Source organism: Cygnus olor, chromosome 4, assembly GCF_009769625.2.
Source record: "Cygnus olor isolate bCygOlo1 chromosome 4, bCygOlo1.pri.v2, whole genome shotgun sequence".
NCBI lineage: Eukaryota > Metazoa > Chordata > Aves > Anseriformes > Anatidae > Cygnus > Cygnus olor.
Window position 1 is genome coordinate 15,972,502 of NC_049172.1, and position 16,675 is coordinate 15,989,176.

General features: G+C 49.3%; 1 protein-coding gene across 9 annotated transcripts in view; it reads left to right on the top strand.

Moving 5' to 3' along the window:
- The window catches only part of SHROOM3 (shroom family member 3), a 147,437-nt gene that overhangs the window by 119,831 nt on the left and 10,931 nt on the right, over window positions 1–16,675 (top strand). For 8 of the 9 annotated variants that reach the window (XM_040554721.1, XM_040554722.1, XM_040554727.1 and 5 more), the window contains 3 exons: window positions 4,106–4,237; window positions 7,174–10,441; window positions 13,380–13,456. In XM_040554721.1, the coding sequence (XP_040410655.1) occupies window positions 4,106–4,237; window positions 7,174–10,441; window positions 13,380–13,456 (3,477 nt within the window). Of the gene's footprint in view, window positions 1–1,980; window positions 2,297–4,105; window positions 4,238–7,173; window positions 10,442–13,379; window positions 13,457–16,675 lie in introns of those variants that run through there. The other variant, XM_040554725.1, reaches the window with a different exon arrangement.

A 16,675-nucleotide genomic window follows, 5' to 3' on the forward strand; every position in this document is an offset into this window, starting at 1 on the left:
AAGTGGGTTTACTGGGGCATAGAGAACTCAGAGCTGCTACTCAGTCAGCCGCAACGTCCCCTCGCTGGCTATCAGTCATTAGTTTTCTAAAAGGCTGAATTACATCCCATTATTGTCTGCAAGGAGAAAATTAAGTCAGTCTGTGTGAGGCAGGGGAGGAAGCTGCTTCCTTCCTGCTTCTCATCCCACCGTAAAAACTGGTCCCTGTGAACTGGGCATAATAGTAGTCATCCACCTGCACTTCTTGCTGTCGGGGCAGCAGTGGTTGGTATTGCTGCACTGCTCCTCAGCCTCAGGTAAAGCGTGCAGCAGGCTGCTGGCGACCTGAAGGCTGCTGTGAGAAATCTAGAGTCTGTAGGGGTTGTTTGAACATCTTTTTGTCCTTTTTTTTTTTTTTTTCCCCTCAAAGCTGCTCTATTTGGAGGTTTAGGAAAATGGAAGTTTTTCTAGGCAAGAAAAAAAGAAAATGGCAGTTTGAAGAAGCCGAATTGCCTCCTTTAGTTAAGGTGCGCCTTCATGCACAGAAGTAGAAGCTCTCAGAGGACACAGCTGGAGGATGGCTGAAGCAAAGCACTCAGGTTGTGCATATGCTGTGGCACTGGTAAGGAACAGCACGTAAAGAACAGAAATTAGACTGAATGTGTTGTTTTGTATGGTTTTAGTTTGTAAACATAGGAAAAACATAACCCAACCTTTTTGTTACACTGTGAAGAAGGCTTCTGATGGCTGTTCTTTAGGTGCTGATTCATTTGCAGTTGGTGCCAAGCTATCTTTATAGTGTGCACTTCCATAACTGTTGTGCATACAAAGCATAAAAAGAATCTTCTACAGAGATTACAGAGGAGAACACAGTCAGTTCTTCCTAATAAAAGAGAGCTACAGAGCTATTAGTGCTAAGGACCTCAGAAATGTCAGTACAGTCCTCACAGCCCAGACTGCATCAAGCCTTTGCCAGACCGTGTTCGAGGAGACTGCTAATGTGCCGGTCACATTTCTGTCTGAAAATGCCGTGACAAGGATAGGAAGAAGGAGCACCCAGATAAAACCAGCTGGACAAGATTAAAGGTTTTCTTTTTCTCTTAATTTTTCCAGTTTATGGTGTGAATTTGGCAGTATCTGGTATGTCATCAGTGTTAAAGCTGCCGCGGGAGCTGTTAGCTGCCAGCGTTGCATCAGGTCCACTGACTGCCCCAAGTATCTTTGCTCTGAGGCATCTGTCGGGATGCCAGCCTGACCTGGATGCCCAAGTTATCTGATCACTGGAGGTGTCCATGAGGAACCAGGGGTCTCTTTTCCAGCCTGGGTGTTTACAACTGAGGGATCACTTCCCGCATCGTTTGAAGTGATTTTTTTTAGTAATATGATTGTCCAAACTCTTTTGCAAGTATAGTACAGATGTAGCCCTTGAGGAACAGGTATAAAGGTTAAGGGGATGAGGTGGTTTATTATTATTAAAAAAGTTCTGCATTTTGAAATCTTACGTATCTTAGAACAGTGTCAGCTCTTGCTCCTGGTTTTGTTGAAGGCAACTGAGCTATACCAAATTTGTACCAATTAAAGGTCTAATTATTTATGTCTTCACTCAAGTCAGGAATTAACTGCTGCATTTGCAAGTTTTATCACTCAGCCAGTTTGTCTGGGATGAATCAGGATCTGACACTGTGGGTTTTACAAGAGCAGTTCTGCCCCACTTGCCAAGAAGAGTTTAATTGTGCGCTGCTTTTAATTGTTTCCTGACAGTTGTGCTCTGCAGTAGCACCAGTGTAACCAGAAGTTGTTGCAAGCTTGGCAGATGAACCACGTTCAGCTCCCCCCAGATCTCTAATGGGAGATAGCTGTTCTGTAGACACTGCGTTGCTCACTGCTGTATTATGCTCCAGTTCTAGTCCTTTTCCCTTATTGGGCAATAATAACAATAATTATAAACTAAGCTTAAGGAAGTAGAGTGAAGCAAGGTGCTATTTTCAGGTGTTACAGGAGGCTGAAGGTAGGAACTTCTGGCATTCCCCAGACACCTACACACAGACAAGGCTGTGCTGTTCTCCAGTCCTCTAAGCTCCGTGTCAGGGACAGTCTCTTGACTGATTCAGCGGGGACTGGATCAAGCCCTCGGTCTCTGCCATTCAGTGCACGCGTGTGCACGCAGGCACCCCGTACCTCCATCCTGCCTCCTCCTCAGAGATCACCTGCGTGAGTCTGCAACATGAGCCGGAGATCATATGTACTGCAGCGCTTCCTCTCTTGGCTTAAGCTCGGCTAAGATTCGGTTACCCTTAATCCACGTTTCCAGGATCAGGTAGGTGTGGAAACAATGCAAGGTTATCCTGCGCTGAGCTGGTACGGCATGTCTTCTGACTTCAATTCACAGCTGCGCTCTCCATGTGTTGTATTGTTACAAGGATACTGGCCAAAAGGGTTTAAAATATCTGTGGTTTAGAGGATTGGCTCTGCTACTTCTTCTTGAAGTTTTTACTGATCAAATCAAGGGCTAATGTGCTTTGCTTGTGATCATCCCTTGTGCTTTCACAAGTAAAAGATTAATGTTGGGGGCTCATGCTCCTTCCAAGTACAAAGAGAGTCTTTAAATCTCTGCAATGGAGAAGACAAAAGCATGGGGTTTTTGTAATAAACAGTTTTGTCAGCTTTCCATCCTGCCAAAAAGTTTCCTTGTTTCTTTGGGCAAGGAGCGTAACAAGAGAGCTCTGTTTTAAACACACCTACACATGAAATGGTAAAAGGGTGCTTGGTTCAGCTCACCCCCTATAAACCTCCACTTCAGCTCTCCTTAACACAATCTGTCACAACAAATGTTAAAAGGAAAAAGGTGTCTCTTTTTTGTTCTTCTGTCTGATGGTGAGGGAATGGTTTGCCTGTCTGAAATCTGCATGGAAAACCTCCTGGTGAAGTGGTTCTGCTTCTTAGTGTCTGCCAACACAATTCTATGGAGCAGAACATCAGTCACTGCAAATGTTAGTTTGTGCTGGTACGCAGTCTGACCCTAACAAGCAGTTTTTGCCTTGGACATTTTCCTGTCCCCTTTCTTTTCACAATCTCAGGCAGTGCTAGAAGAGTCCTCTTTTGGCATATGTTTTATATCTGCAGAGGGCATTTTAATCTGTTTACATTATTCATGACATGCTGCACCATGAAAATTTCGGTGAGACAAGGACTTTGAAGATGTGTCAGCTCCTCCTCTTGGCTTCATGCTTTATAAGAGTAGACGAGGTTGACCTGCAGGCTGTCACATTTGGGATTTCAGCAGTACACAGGTCCAGTACTGCTCATTCTTGCAGGAAGAGTTGGAAACTGCAGGGATGCATGCTAGAGCAGGGGAGCGATCACCACGGAAGGCAGAGGGAGGATTAAAGCCAAGCACAAAGGCTGGGACAGAGGAGAGTCTGCACGGCATATTCAGGGTACTTGATTGCTAAACCCCTGCTTTGACTTTCCACTGCACCATTATGTACTTGAAATAAGGTTGTTGGTTGTGTTTTTTTTCTCCTGAGAGCTGCTGGAAGCCTTCTTAGTGTTGGTGACTGGAAGAACCCCCGGCTGGCTGTGCCGTGCTCACACGCAGCAGCAGGACAGCTGCCTGGCTGCATGGTCCTGGGGGCTGCGAAGGGTGCGCATTGCTGGCATCTGGCTGTCACATCTCTTCCTGCATTTTTATAAGCACCCAGGAGAGATCAAAACAGCATTGTCCGGGCTTCCACCCCCTCGTGGCATGTGATCCTTTCAATGACTTCACCAGCAGTCACTTTAAAATGAAGGGAACCTTTTGAGAAAAGTGCTCCTTCTGAATCCGTAGGAATCCCATGCTGCCAGCCTGCTCGGTGCATGGTGTGAGAGTCCCACATGCAGCCCAGACTAAACTGATCCGTGGGGATGCTTGCCTGCCCACGCTCTTTGGTTTGCAAACATGAGGGGGTACGTGTTGTGTGAATGCTGGTAATGGCTCATGATTCGCTCGGAAAAGAAAAACTGTAGCAGTGAAACAGAAATGAGCGTTAGCAATTTTAAATGCCTCTCGGTGTTTCTTCACATTCCTCTTCCTTGAAGGAACTGGCCTGTTGTTTACATGCAAAATCCTTCTGCTTTTACCTAGGCGGAGTGAAACTCCAGGCCGACCTCACTCCTGGCATTCAACCAAACTTGCGGAGAACCAACCCGATCCCAGCATGATGCAAATATCTCAGGGCACGCTTGGCATCCCTTGGCATCAGTCCTACCACTCCAGGTAAGCAATACACAGCTGTGGTCCTGTGCTGCACGTAGCCAGAGGCGTAGAGCCACCAGCTTTTTTTAATTTCTTATTTTTCCTCTTTTTACATACCTTACATGGGTGTAGGATCAGGCTCCCAAGCTAGCATGCTTCTAAACCATCACACAAATCCTATGTCTTTATTTCCAGTGTCACACTGCCTTCGGGGAGGCTCTGCCTCATACCCACGGATCTGTCTTGGTGATGCTGACTGCAAGATTGCAGTCTACATCTCGGGCTCAGGAGTGAAGGAAGGGGACAAAAGATTTGATGGCAAAATGTTACCATCTGCCTCCATACAGCTGGTGGGTTTACAGACAGCCAGGGTTAGGTTTGGAGGTAGGAGGGCTTCTCTTCCTCTTTGGTTACCCAGATAAAGTGGACATGTATTCCTCAATTAAGTGCTCTGTGAGGTGGTTAACACCTATGCAATTGCTTTAAAAATTCCCCTTCCTGCCAAGATGGGAGCCCACTGCCAGCACACTGAGGCGGCTGTCTCTGGGTACTGATACTGGAGCAGGAGTCCTGCTCTGCATCCTGCAAACTGTCCCTGTGCAGAAACACAGCAAAGTTGTTTCCCCAGCAGAGGAAAAGAAATCCAAAATGAAACCGAACTTATGAAGGAAGATAAGGGTTTGGCAGCAGGGCTGCTGCACCCATCATCATCGCTGAGCCTCTCTCCAGCAGCATTGCATCACTGTCAGTACTCCCAGGGTGAGAAGTTCAGCGAGGGATTTCCTGCTTTTGGCCATCTCTTTCTGCAGGGGTCAGTTTTATCATAACTAGGAAGTCAGTGCGGTGGTTTGTCAGCCCCCAAAAGTCTTAACAAGTCACCTCAGTGCTGTTAAATGAAGATTGGGTGAGGTCCCTCTGGTTTTGGCTTTGGACTGTGTTAGAGGGAGACTGGAAGCAGCGATGCGGGCCCAGTGCAAGGAGTGCTCAATACAGGGAGAAGAGCACCCAGGGCAGACAAACCCCTTGGCCACTCTGAGGTACTTGGTGGTGAGCCCTGGGCCAGCCTGGGGGCGGGGGGAGGACAAGTTTGAATTCTGCCCTTGGAGCATTTTCTTGGAAAGGCAGAAGGGTTCTGGGAGCAGGAAATTCTCCTTAGAGCCACGGGGATTTAAACCTCATTTCTTCTACAGGCAAAACAGCTTTGGCAGAGGGGAGAAAAGAGAAAACGTGGCATTAAAAAAAGTGAGCGGGTGGTTACAGAAAAAATTTATGTTCCTGACTGGCCTTCAGCACAGATCATCCTGTAGCGTATTCATTTCCCACCCAAGGGCTTTGCTTCCCAGCCACAGCTCCTGGCTGTGTCTCCCGGGAGCCTGAAGAGGAGCACGGGGAACACCTAGTGGCCAGCTGGCCACAGCTGCACTGGGCATTGCCAGGGAGATTTTTTAAATATTTTGTTAAACATTTAGTGGTGCATTCAGATGAGTAAACCAGCTTTATCCTAAGTTTTGCCGGATCCATTTCTGTCTCTGTGCTCCTCTGCAGCTCTGCAGAGCTGCTGCTTCTTCCCCTTGCAGGCAGACTTCCTTCTGCCTTTCCTTGTCCTTAGCAGCCTTCTGCCCCTACCTGTCTTTGGGGCTTGTGGGTCTTAATCCAGCAGCATGGAAGGGACTGTGGTTGGGATATGATCTGGAGCAGGCTTCAGGCTCTTCAGCAGACACTTGTTAGTTAGCAAAGGGGCTGTTACAAATGTACCTGCTGCCTCCCAGAACAGGCACCTTAATTCCCAGGGCTGCTGTGCATCCCCAGCTCCCCTGCTGCATGAAGCAGGTTTGGTTTTGTTATCCCAGCAGGGTGCGGCACATAGAAACGGTGAAGCACGTAGAAATGGAGCTTGCCTTCCCTCTGCCAGCCGAGGCTGCAGCTTGCACCCTGGCAACCCCAGGCTCCATTCCTGCTTGCAGCTCAGAGCCCTGCATGGGACAGCAGCCTTTTCTTTCCTGGTGCTTTCCTGTGGCTCTGCCAGGATGGCACTTGTAGCTGCACAGGGAACCAGACAAAGCCATATCCAAAGGAGCGGAGCTGGGAACAGAGGGAAGGAAAGTGAAATCATCAGGCTACACTCCACAATCCTCCCTGCATTTGCTGGAGTCTGGGAGGAGAGATTAGCCAGGGGGAAACTCCACAGAAATTTGTGACGTCCCCGTGTGAGGTATACAAGAACTGCATCCAGCACAAGGAGCTCCCTTCCAGCGGATAGAAAGATCTCTGAACATCCTTCTTTTTGAACACTCCTCTGGAGGCCACAAATCCTCTGTCAACACGTATGTTTCTTGGAGCAGGTGCCAAGGTGCACCTGTACCTGTGGAGCTACATGGTGAGGGAGCCGTTCTCAAACTGTTAATATTGTTGCACCCCCCACTTGCCTCCACGCACAAACACATGCATCTCTTCTCTGTCTCGTCAGCTTACTCTTTTTGCAGCAAACAAACTATCCTTGGGACAGCTGAATTTCCAGGAAGCCTGCCAGGGCATAGCCTTCATCTCCATAAAAAGGAATGAAATGGGGAAAAAAGGAAGAGATTAGATTCCCCCCAGAACGCCTCTCGAACTCCTCTCCTCCTCCTCGGTGGCATCGGCACTCATTCAGCTTTCCAAGTGCTTTGGATAGGTTTGATGGGTGGGTTTGATCCTCCCTGGCTCCAGAGATGCACTGTCTTTCTGTCTGTGCTTCCCTCCTCCCACCCCTCTGTGGTAAATAAGAGCCATTTGTTGCAATGTCAAGCAGTTCCTCTTTGTGAACTGGGATGACTGCAAACGGGATGGAGCAAGGCCCAAATATGGGTTTTCATCTGCGCTTCTCAAAGCTAAACATCTTGCTTCTGAGCTCACTTATAAGTTGTTGTGCCTCTCCTCTGCTAACAGTGGGATTTCACTCTTCTCTCACTCTTCCCCAGCTCCTCGACCAGCGATCTCTCTGGTTACGAGCATGGCTATCTGAGGAGAAGTCCTGACCAATACAGTTCCCAGGGCAGCATGGAAAGCCTGGAGCACTCCTCCCCTGGCTACCACCCTTGTCACCTGTCCCCAGCCAAATCCACCAACAGCATCGACCAGCTCTCCCACCTCCACAGCAAGAGAGACTCAGCCTACAGCTCCTTCTCCACCAACTCCAGCATCCCTGAGTACCCCGCTCCACCGTTCAGCAAGGAGCACTCCTGCTCCACAGACAGCATGCACTCCCGGGGCGGCCTGCAGGAGGGGATGAGGCAGGCTGACATCAGGTACGTCAAGACAGTCTACGACGCCCAGCGAGGGATCTCCGAGGAGTACGAGGTGAAATCCTCTGCCTTGCTTCCCAGCTGCGAGGCCCGGGCCTCGCTGGACGGTCGCAGCCATGGCAGGCTCCACGGCTTCAGCCGGAACAATGCAGCTCCCTCCTGGGCGCAGCCAGCCCAGGGCTCCTCGGACAGTGAGAGCCAGCCCCCCAAGGGACCTCCCTTGCCTCCTGCTCGCAGCGACAGCTATGCAGCCATCAGGCATCACGAGAGGCCCAGCTCATGCTCCGGCCTTGATCTGAACAAATCCGGCCGAACTCAGCCAAAAGGGGCCTGGCCTCCGCTTGTCAGCACCCTCTCCCAGGGGCCGCTGCTCAAGAGCCACTTTGGAGAAGGGCACTTGCACACGGTGGTGGAGAAGAGCCCGGAAAGCAGCCCCACAGTGAAGCCCAAGCAGAGCTATTCCCAGCCCGGGCAGCCCCTGCTGCCTACAGGGGTCTACCCGGTGCCTTCCCCAGAGCCACACTACGCCCAGGTGCCCCAGCCTTCCACAAGCAATAACGGGACGGTTTATCCAGCTCTGGCCAAAGAAAGTGGCTACTCTCCGTCTCTTCCCGTCTCATACGACAAAGGTGCAGCCAGCAGCACGCTGGGCTTTGATGAGAATGGAAACCAAAGCACTGCAAACAGATCGACCATCTTCTACCAGCCCCTGGCCGCTGAGAGAAAGCACGATGCCACAGCTAAGCTTGTCCAGCAAAAACCTCCTAACGCAGCAGGCCCAGAAGTCTACCTGAGCACATCGAGGAAGGAGGAGTTGTTTTCACCTTACAAGGTGGCGCACAGCAGCCGAGACAGCACAAGTACTGCCCAGGCCTCCAAACACAGTTTGCAAGCCCCGCAGCCCCAGCCGAGGGATGCTGGTGAGAGAAGAAGCCCTTACCAGCCCAGAGAGGACTGGGTGGCTGAGTCCCAGGAGGACAAAAATGGCAACACGCAGATAAACGAGAGAGACGCTGCCGCTCACCACCAGTGGGGTCACAGCAAGGCCAAGCAGTACGGCTTCTCCTCCTTGCAGAACATCGCAGAGAGCGCCAGGAGGCAAAGCAGCTCTGAGGTAAAGGAGACACAGCCGGGTGAGGGTTATTCCAACACCAAGCTGTCCTTCTTGAACAGCGGCAGCAAAGAGGAGAAGGATCAGAGGGGACAGGGGCCCAAACAGTGGAGTGACGCAGACCCGCAGGCCTTTGCGAGGCAGGAGGAAGAGGGCGCGAGCGTGGCCCCGTTCCATGCTGCCGAGCCAAAATACGAAGAGCCCCCTTCGCCGCAGCACCAGAAAACCTCTGATTTTGGGAGGAGCCGGCTCAGTTCTAGCAGCACCCAGAGTGCTCCCTACGGAAAACCAGACCCCATCAAGTCCCGCTGCTCTGTACTGGAGAAGGTCAGCAAGTTTGAGCAGCGAGAGCAAAGCACTCACCGGCCCCACAGTGCCGGCGTTCCCAGCTTCGGCCAGCACTACGGGCCCAGCAGGGTGAGCCAGCCCTCCGGCACAAAGTGCTCTCTGAACAGCCTGGAGGACACGCGCAGCAAGCTCAGCTCCCGTGAGCCCATCCAGCTGCTCGGGGAGCTGGGCAGGGTCTCCAGCCCCTCTGTCAGGAATGGGAATTCGGACGAGGCTCACTGGCACTCCGTGGAGCTGCAGATGGCAGCTTCGGCGAAGCAGACGAGGTCCAGCGAATACTACAGCCCGTCTCCTGAAAATGAGGTGCAAACAAGGGCAGCTCAGCTGCCGCGGAGCAAAAGCACGTTCCAGCTGGGAGGGGAGCCTGAGAAGGAAGTCCTCTGGAAGGATAACATCCAGGATGCCCACGGGTCGCAGCTGGACACACCGTTCAACAGGGCCTACAGGAACAGCATTAAAGACGCTCAGTCCCGGGTGCTGAGGGCCACCTCCTTCCGCCGCATCAGCCCCCCCTTTGGGAGCACACCCAAGAGGACAACCCAGCGGCCTGCCTCGGCCCACGTGGGCATGAGGAGCACAGCAACATCTCCCCACACCCCGAAGGAGAGGCACAGCGTGACGCCGACGGAAGGCAGCCTCTCTGCCCTCGACTACACCAAGACACAGCACGTCTTGCGCATCGGGGGCCGGAAGCGGCTGACCGCGGAGCAGAAGAAGCGGTCTTACTCGGAGCCAGACAAGATGAACGAGGTGGGCATCTCCGATGGGGAGCCGTCGCCTTTCTCCTTCCAGAAGAAAAGCCTCCATTTTGTCTTCCCAGAGAACACAGTGGCTGACAGGCGTAAGATCTTTGAAAGGGAGGGCAAAGCTTCTTCCACGGCCAGCCTCTCTAAGCCCGAGCTCAAGCAGCTCCAGCAGAACGCCCTCGCTGACTACATCGAGCGCAAAACAGGGAAGCGGCTGTCCTCGCAGGATGTCGGGCTGCTCAGGGAGCGCTCCCACAGCTCCTACCTGCAGTCAGGCGGCCCAGACAGCCAGAGCCTTTCCTCTGCCTCCAGCATGAATTCCCTCCAGGACCAGAACCTCTATCGCCGCAGAGAGTCGGTAGAGCGGATAGGCAGGACGGGGCGGATGTCTTCTACCCTTCCTCCCGGGCTCATGGGCTGCTTCGATGTGAGCGGAGATGAGCAGAAGAAAGGGCACCGGGAAGGCTTGGTCACGAGCCGACCCAAAACAGACAGGTGCTGGGATTACAGGGCCAAAACGGAGCTCACCAAAGGCACGCAGACAGACCCTCTGGGCCTGCAGGGCCAGCCTTGCTTTGGGAAGCAGGAGCAGGGCTTCGAAACACCCTCCACCAGGAAATCTGGGAAATCAGTGTCTGTGGAAGATTTGCTCGACAGGTACGACAATCAGCAGAGGAAGGTGTGTGTCCCCGTGCACACGCGTTCCAGATCGTCTCCCACAGCGGATAAGAAACACCAGGTAGGTGGAAATGGGATCATGTTCAGGAAAGCAGGGCTCTCCAAACCAGGGAATGAGGGGAGATGTCAGGGAACAGACTGCTGTTCTGTCACAGCGGTTACTCCTTTGGTTGCAGAGAGGTTAAATGCTTGTTGAAGTACAGACCGTTTATTCCATTTACATTACCGGGATGCTGGTTTAAGTGCTTGCCAGTGGGGGTACTGCTTCTGTTCTGCTTTCCTGCTGCTGGGGCTGCTTCAGGGATTTCAGAGCTGCTGGGATTTCAGAGCATGTGCTGATGATAACGTGCTTGTGGCCTTCCTGCCCTAACAACCCATCTGAGGTGTCCTAGTTTACCTGCCAGCATCACTGGAGAGGCACTGGGATGTTTCTGGTGGGGTGTGCCATGAAGGTGGTCACACGCTGGTGCTGTCACTCTTCTTAGCTCACCTCCCTAGCGCAAAGCAGAGGACCTTAAAGGCTGCTTGAGATTGCCGCAGCTCCCACTGTGGCCGACAGCGCTGGGAAATGCTGGGCAGAGACACTGCCAAGTAACCATTATGTTTTGCCTCCAGCCCTGGAGGGAAGCAGTGCAGAGAAAACCCCGTGCAGACCCTGGCCGCTCTCTCCATGTCCCCTGCTTGGTGGTTGGGAACAGTGCACTGATGTCACGAACGGGGAATTTGACTGACTCTGCTGACAGTAAATAGTAGAAACAGGCTAACTTCTTAAAGAACAACTGTCCAGGCCAGCTCTTCAGCTGGCTGAAATCTATTCAGACCTATTTAGGTCCTCGCAACTGGTGAGCTGCAGAGATTTGCAGCAGTGGTGGGTCTGCTGCCCCATCCCCGTTTCCATGCCAGGCTCCATCACAGGGAGGGGGAGGAAACAACTAAAATGCGTGGGCAGGCTTCTCGCTGCAAATAGTCCAAGTGTTTGGACAGTCTCGCATAGTTAAAGGACAGCTGAGAGCCAGGACACCTCCTGCTATTCCTACACTTGTTGCTGGCCCAGAACAAGTTGTCGAGGTGCAGTGAAGTGGCACGCAGTCAAGTAATGTAAAGGGGGCTACAGCGAGAGCGCTCCGCTGTGCTCTCAGACACAGCCCAGACCAGGGTGCAGGGGAAGGAGCTGTCCTCCCAGACCCATTACGTGCTTCCTTCTAAATGTCCTCTCTCGACAGACCTCAGAACCCCTGCTACATTTTTAAATAAAGAGAATGAAAAAGCAGCTTGTGACTGTCAAGAGACCAGAATGTATTTCTTCTGCAACTTTGCAGCACTTGCCAGTCCTGAAGCCTTGTGTTCAGTGAGAGGACAGTCCTCAATAAAGAGTTAGGGTGAAAGCCACACTGCAACTCCTCCACTGCCTACTGCAACAGTCAGAGCAGCAGCAACAACAACAACAACAACATCTAGTTAGAGGAAAACCACTACAATGTACTTCTCAATGCCAGGTTGGACAACAAGCAGCCCTAGTTCATGTCTCCCCAGCCTGCTGTCTCAGGCAGGGAACAGACAGGGAAGTTCTTGAGATCTTTATGTTCCCCCTGTCAGCTCATTTTTAATCTTGAATACATTCAGCAGACAAACCTGTCTTCTGCCTGTTGGAAGCTGACTCAAGGAAGACGATAAACAGCGGTGCAGACCCGCTCACAGGGTCTTAGTTCAAGTCCAGAAAGAGGGTAGAGCCCTTACTGCTGCTTTCCAGAGTGATTTGTCTGTATCCACTTCTTGAGTGAGGAAAATCATGTTCTGAAATCCTAATTCAGGAAGGCATGTTTGACTTCAAACATATACACCAAAATATGTGTCTGTTTGTAAAGGAAGTATATTTGAGTGCTCTCTTAACTCAGTTTGTTTCTGAACTGTCTCCAATGCAAAACAACAATTACAAAAGTCAGGGACAAAGCTAAATCAACAGGGTGATTTTTTGGAGACCTTTTGTGGGTTTTTTTTGGTGGGAAATGTTTATTTCCAGTTTAGCAGCAGACTTGTCTGCCTCACTGTATATTTTTCAGGGCCTTGTGTACAGTGTATAATGTTCCTTTCAGGCTGCATATAAATCACATTGCAATGTCACTGCAGGAATTTGTTTAAAGATATAAGGAAATTGATAGCTGTGTGGAATTATTAGCTCTCAGTCTTCAAAGCAGATTCTCAGCCTTCCTTCCCTTCTGCTTTTTTAGTCTGTCTCAGCCCGCATATCTCCCAGCTCCTGAACTCCTAAATCAAGATCTGCTCTTACCCTTGCCCTGCTGCAGCACTGTCCAAAGAAGCAAACAGCTAAGGGTGTGGGGAACAAGCACTGAAATGATCTGTGCTGAAAAGGTCATGCGGGAAAAAATACCAACATCTTCAAAAGCAGGCACAGCATCTGCTTTCATGTCTCGTAATAGTCTGGTGTCTTATGGCAGGAGCTCTAGGGCTTCTAGAGAATCCGATTTACAAAGCTATTTCAAATCCAAAATTTTTCTGGTTTTAGATGAGATAAATGCCTAAAGAGGAGGTAGGTCCTGCACTTCAGTTTTTAAAAGAACCAAGTGCCAGCCTTTGTGGTGTTTCTCAGCACCTCTGCTTGTGTCTGGAGTTTCCAACCTATGTGGCATTCAGCATCTCTCTGCAGCATTTTGGTCCTGATTTTGCACTGGACACAGTTCGTTCACTGTTCAATTTCCCTGTTTCAGGCTGTTTTAATGATGTCTCAGCTTCTTGCTTGCATACAAACCAGCAGTGAGCACACAGGTCCCACTGATACCTTTGGGCAAGTTCTCTTAGAAGAGGTGAGGAGTAGCCGAGAGGTTTTCAGAAAATGTTCATCTGGATAAGTCTGCCCATCAGTTCACAGTTTTCCACCCAGCGCTATATGGCACATGCAGTGGTTTCTTACGAGGAAGCCCCAGTGTTTTGTTACTTCCTTTTGTTTCCTGCTTGCTGCTAATACCACCTTTGCACTCCAGGACCTGCTGAGAAGGGAAAGCAGTGAATTTGGCGCCATGGTGAGAGATCCTTTCTACGTGATCAGCGCAGGAGCCAGGTAGGTATACATTAATGTCCCCTTGGTCGCTGCAGGGCCAGCTCTTGTCACCCTGCTGCCAGCAGCAGTTGCGATGTGTTGTCTGCGTAAACAGGTGGGTAGGGACAAACTAGAGCAAATGTCTGCGTGGACACAGTTCTGGGTGTGCTGCGCCTAGCAAAGTTAGAAGGAGTAAGTTGCTGTGAGCTTTTTTTGGCTGCTAGAGACATTAACTCACTGTACATTCCTCCTCTGCAATCATGCCATTTTGGAGTATGTTTCTGCAGCAGCAAGTTATGTACCCTCCAAAACGTGTTTGATCTGCTGTTAGAACTCACCTCCAGACGTTATCCTAACTGAAGGATACTAAAGGAAAAAATACCATGACATCCCACTCTGTCTGGCTTTCTCCAGTCCAGGGTGCTGCCTCCCCAAAAGCAAGTGAACATCTGCGTGGACTAAAATGGAGAGATCTCATTTATCTGGGAGCTTTGTATTTAGGCTGCTTTATTTTGCACAGGCAGGACATTTGCTCAGCAACAGGAGAGAGAAATGTTTTTAAAAATAGAAAAGTGGAATCATAAAACTCATAATATTAGGACTTAGGTAACTATCCACTTAGCAGTAGATTGTTTTGAAGTTCACTGGGACTGAAGTTGATCTTGCTGTATTTACTTTTAAATAATAAATAGATGTTTGCCCTAAGCTCCAAGTGCCTGAACAGCTAAGTCATATGACAGTAAAAACCACCAAGAGGGACCAAAAGAATTGTTCACAGAGGAGCTCTTACAAACTTTCAGTAAATGTTGTCCCACTCTGTTGTCACACTGGAATTTAACACTGCTGTCTCCAAAGGTTTCACCGTGCTGCTCTGGGTCAGGGAGTGACAGCTGGAAGTAGAGGAAGGCTCCTAGTCTAGCTGGATCTTACTGGCTATTAATTTTTGCCCCTAAGAAGACATAGATATTGTTTTAGAGGGACTCGTTCTGCCTTCAGGCACGTCCTTTTATGATTATTTAAAACACGTTCTTTCTCTTAAATTTGGACCAACTTTCTCCTTTTTTTCCTGAAAGAACAGCACAGCTTTTAGTTCGTCCTGCCTTCCCATTTGTTCTAGAGCTTGCATTTCATCATTCTCAATAACTGTTTTCCACTTTATTTATTTTTTTAACCCAACCTATTTTCCAAGTAATGGGATGGAACACCCAGACTGAAAAAAGTTTACTGTGGCATGAAATACAGGTTTCTCATTTTCATGCTTCATTGGACAAAGATTATTGGTATTAATCTAACAGTTTTATGATGTTTCTGCTGTGCATCATGCATGCTCTGCAAGCATTTTTCTCCTGGGAGGTGTGACATTGCTTTCCTTTCTTGATCACTTTTGGATTTCCCAAAAGATGGAACAAAAGAATGGGAGAAGACAGGAAAAAGCCATTGACTCTCAGGACATAGGTTCCCAGCAAAAAGGCTGCAGAGCACTCCCCATGAGCCTTGGCTGTTAGATGAAGTGGTTTTTTGTGTTGCTGTACTTGGAGTGAACTAAATGAGAGTGGGCATGAGTTTAGGAAGTGAGCGGGCTCTGCTTGTGCGTTCCTGAAGCCATAGGCAGTTTTGCATTTAACTCTGAGTGGGAACAAGATCTGAATCCTCCGCAGACTGAAAGGGACGGGTAGACCAGGACCTTAACCATATGCCAATGATTCACAGAAGGATTTCTGCTATTGGGTGACGTTGAACCTTCTCCCGCTCCAGTGTGAGTGTGTATGTCACCATCTGGGCTGTGGGATTATTGCAGCATCTTTAATCCATCTCTCAGGAGATGCAAATCTTTGTCCTGTGATTGTCAGCCCCCAGTAGCTATTTTCTAGCCGGTCTTCTCACATACAACTGTTATCATCCTATCTCTGCCTGCGGCATGCTGCATGCCTGGGCCCTTCAAGGGAGGCAGTATCAAGCAGTAGGAATTACACTTCTGTGTTCCCTTGGGACACGGCTGTTTAATGTGCTGGAGAGGAGATGGGACCATCTCTACTGCCTCTCTTGATCGAGGAAGGAAGACTATCAAATGGTCAAGTTACACAAGCCCTGGTCAGCAGTCATCTGGTCTTGCCACACGTGCTGTGCTCTTACACTGCTCCACAGGTGTCGTATAATAGCTGGCCCATAAGCCCTGTTGGGAATGGTTGTTTTTCTGCCAGTTTAGAACCCACGGTTGCCTCCATGGTAGGAGAGAGCTTTAAATTAGAGAATTACCATCTGGTGTTTCTGACAAACACTGAGCATCTGAAAAGAATACACATTGCTACTGTCCAGGAACCACAGACAATACCAAGATCAGTCTGTCTGGGAAGTTTCCCCACCCCCAGACAAAGGCTGCCAAATTCTATTCTCAGTTACACCAGAATAAAGCCAGAACGACCCATGTGTTTGACAAGGTTGTTCTTAATTTGTACCAGCGCGCCTGAGAGCAAATTTGGGCCCCAAGTCTCAAACATCATGGGCTGGCAGCGTTAGATTGTTTGAACAATGCATCTTGAGAACAGAAAATGTATTGGCAATTCAGCTTTATTGTATTTTATTGTTTTATGGTATGGCCTCATGTTTTTAGGCCATCTTCTCTCGCATCTGCTAGCGCTATTATTACAGCTCATTTTGTTTTCCAGCTAAATAGCCATACGAGCAAGTAGGTTTGGCAACATATTCTGAGCAGGATCCTCTGTTCAAAGGCCAGACACTATTTCTCAGACTCACATGAGAACATTTTACAAGACATGGAAAGAATAATTTAATCTGCTGACTTTGCAGTCGTAACATCCTGTTGTGGTTGAAGTATCTTGGCTTTGGTTTTTTTTTGTAACACCTGCATATATAAATGGAGCTCTTTTTCCTAATGGGATCCCAAGGTTGTACAAGCTTTTTTTTTTTTCTTTTTTTTCTCCACAGTCAAAATACTGCATTTTTTGCTTCACTTTGTTCTTGAAGACAGTTGAATCATTACAATTGTACCTTCTCAAAAGGAACAGATAATGCAATGGCAAATGTTTGGCCCATAAAACTTAAATTGTGAAAGTTATCAGCAATTGAGAATAGACTCTGGTGGTAGATAATGTCAAGTAGTCTTCCTTACTGTGGTCAGTACCAACCCCATCTGTAATAAACAGAATTCAAAGTGAGGCTGGAAGGGTAGCCAGGTACTTGGGTTTTCCTAAGATATTTTTCTGCTGAGTTATTGCTGTG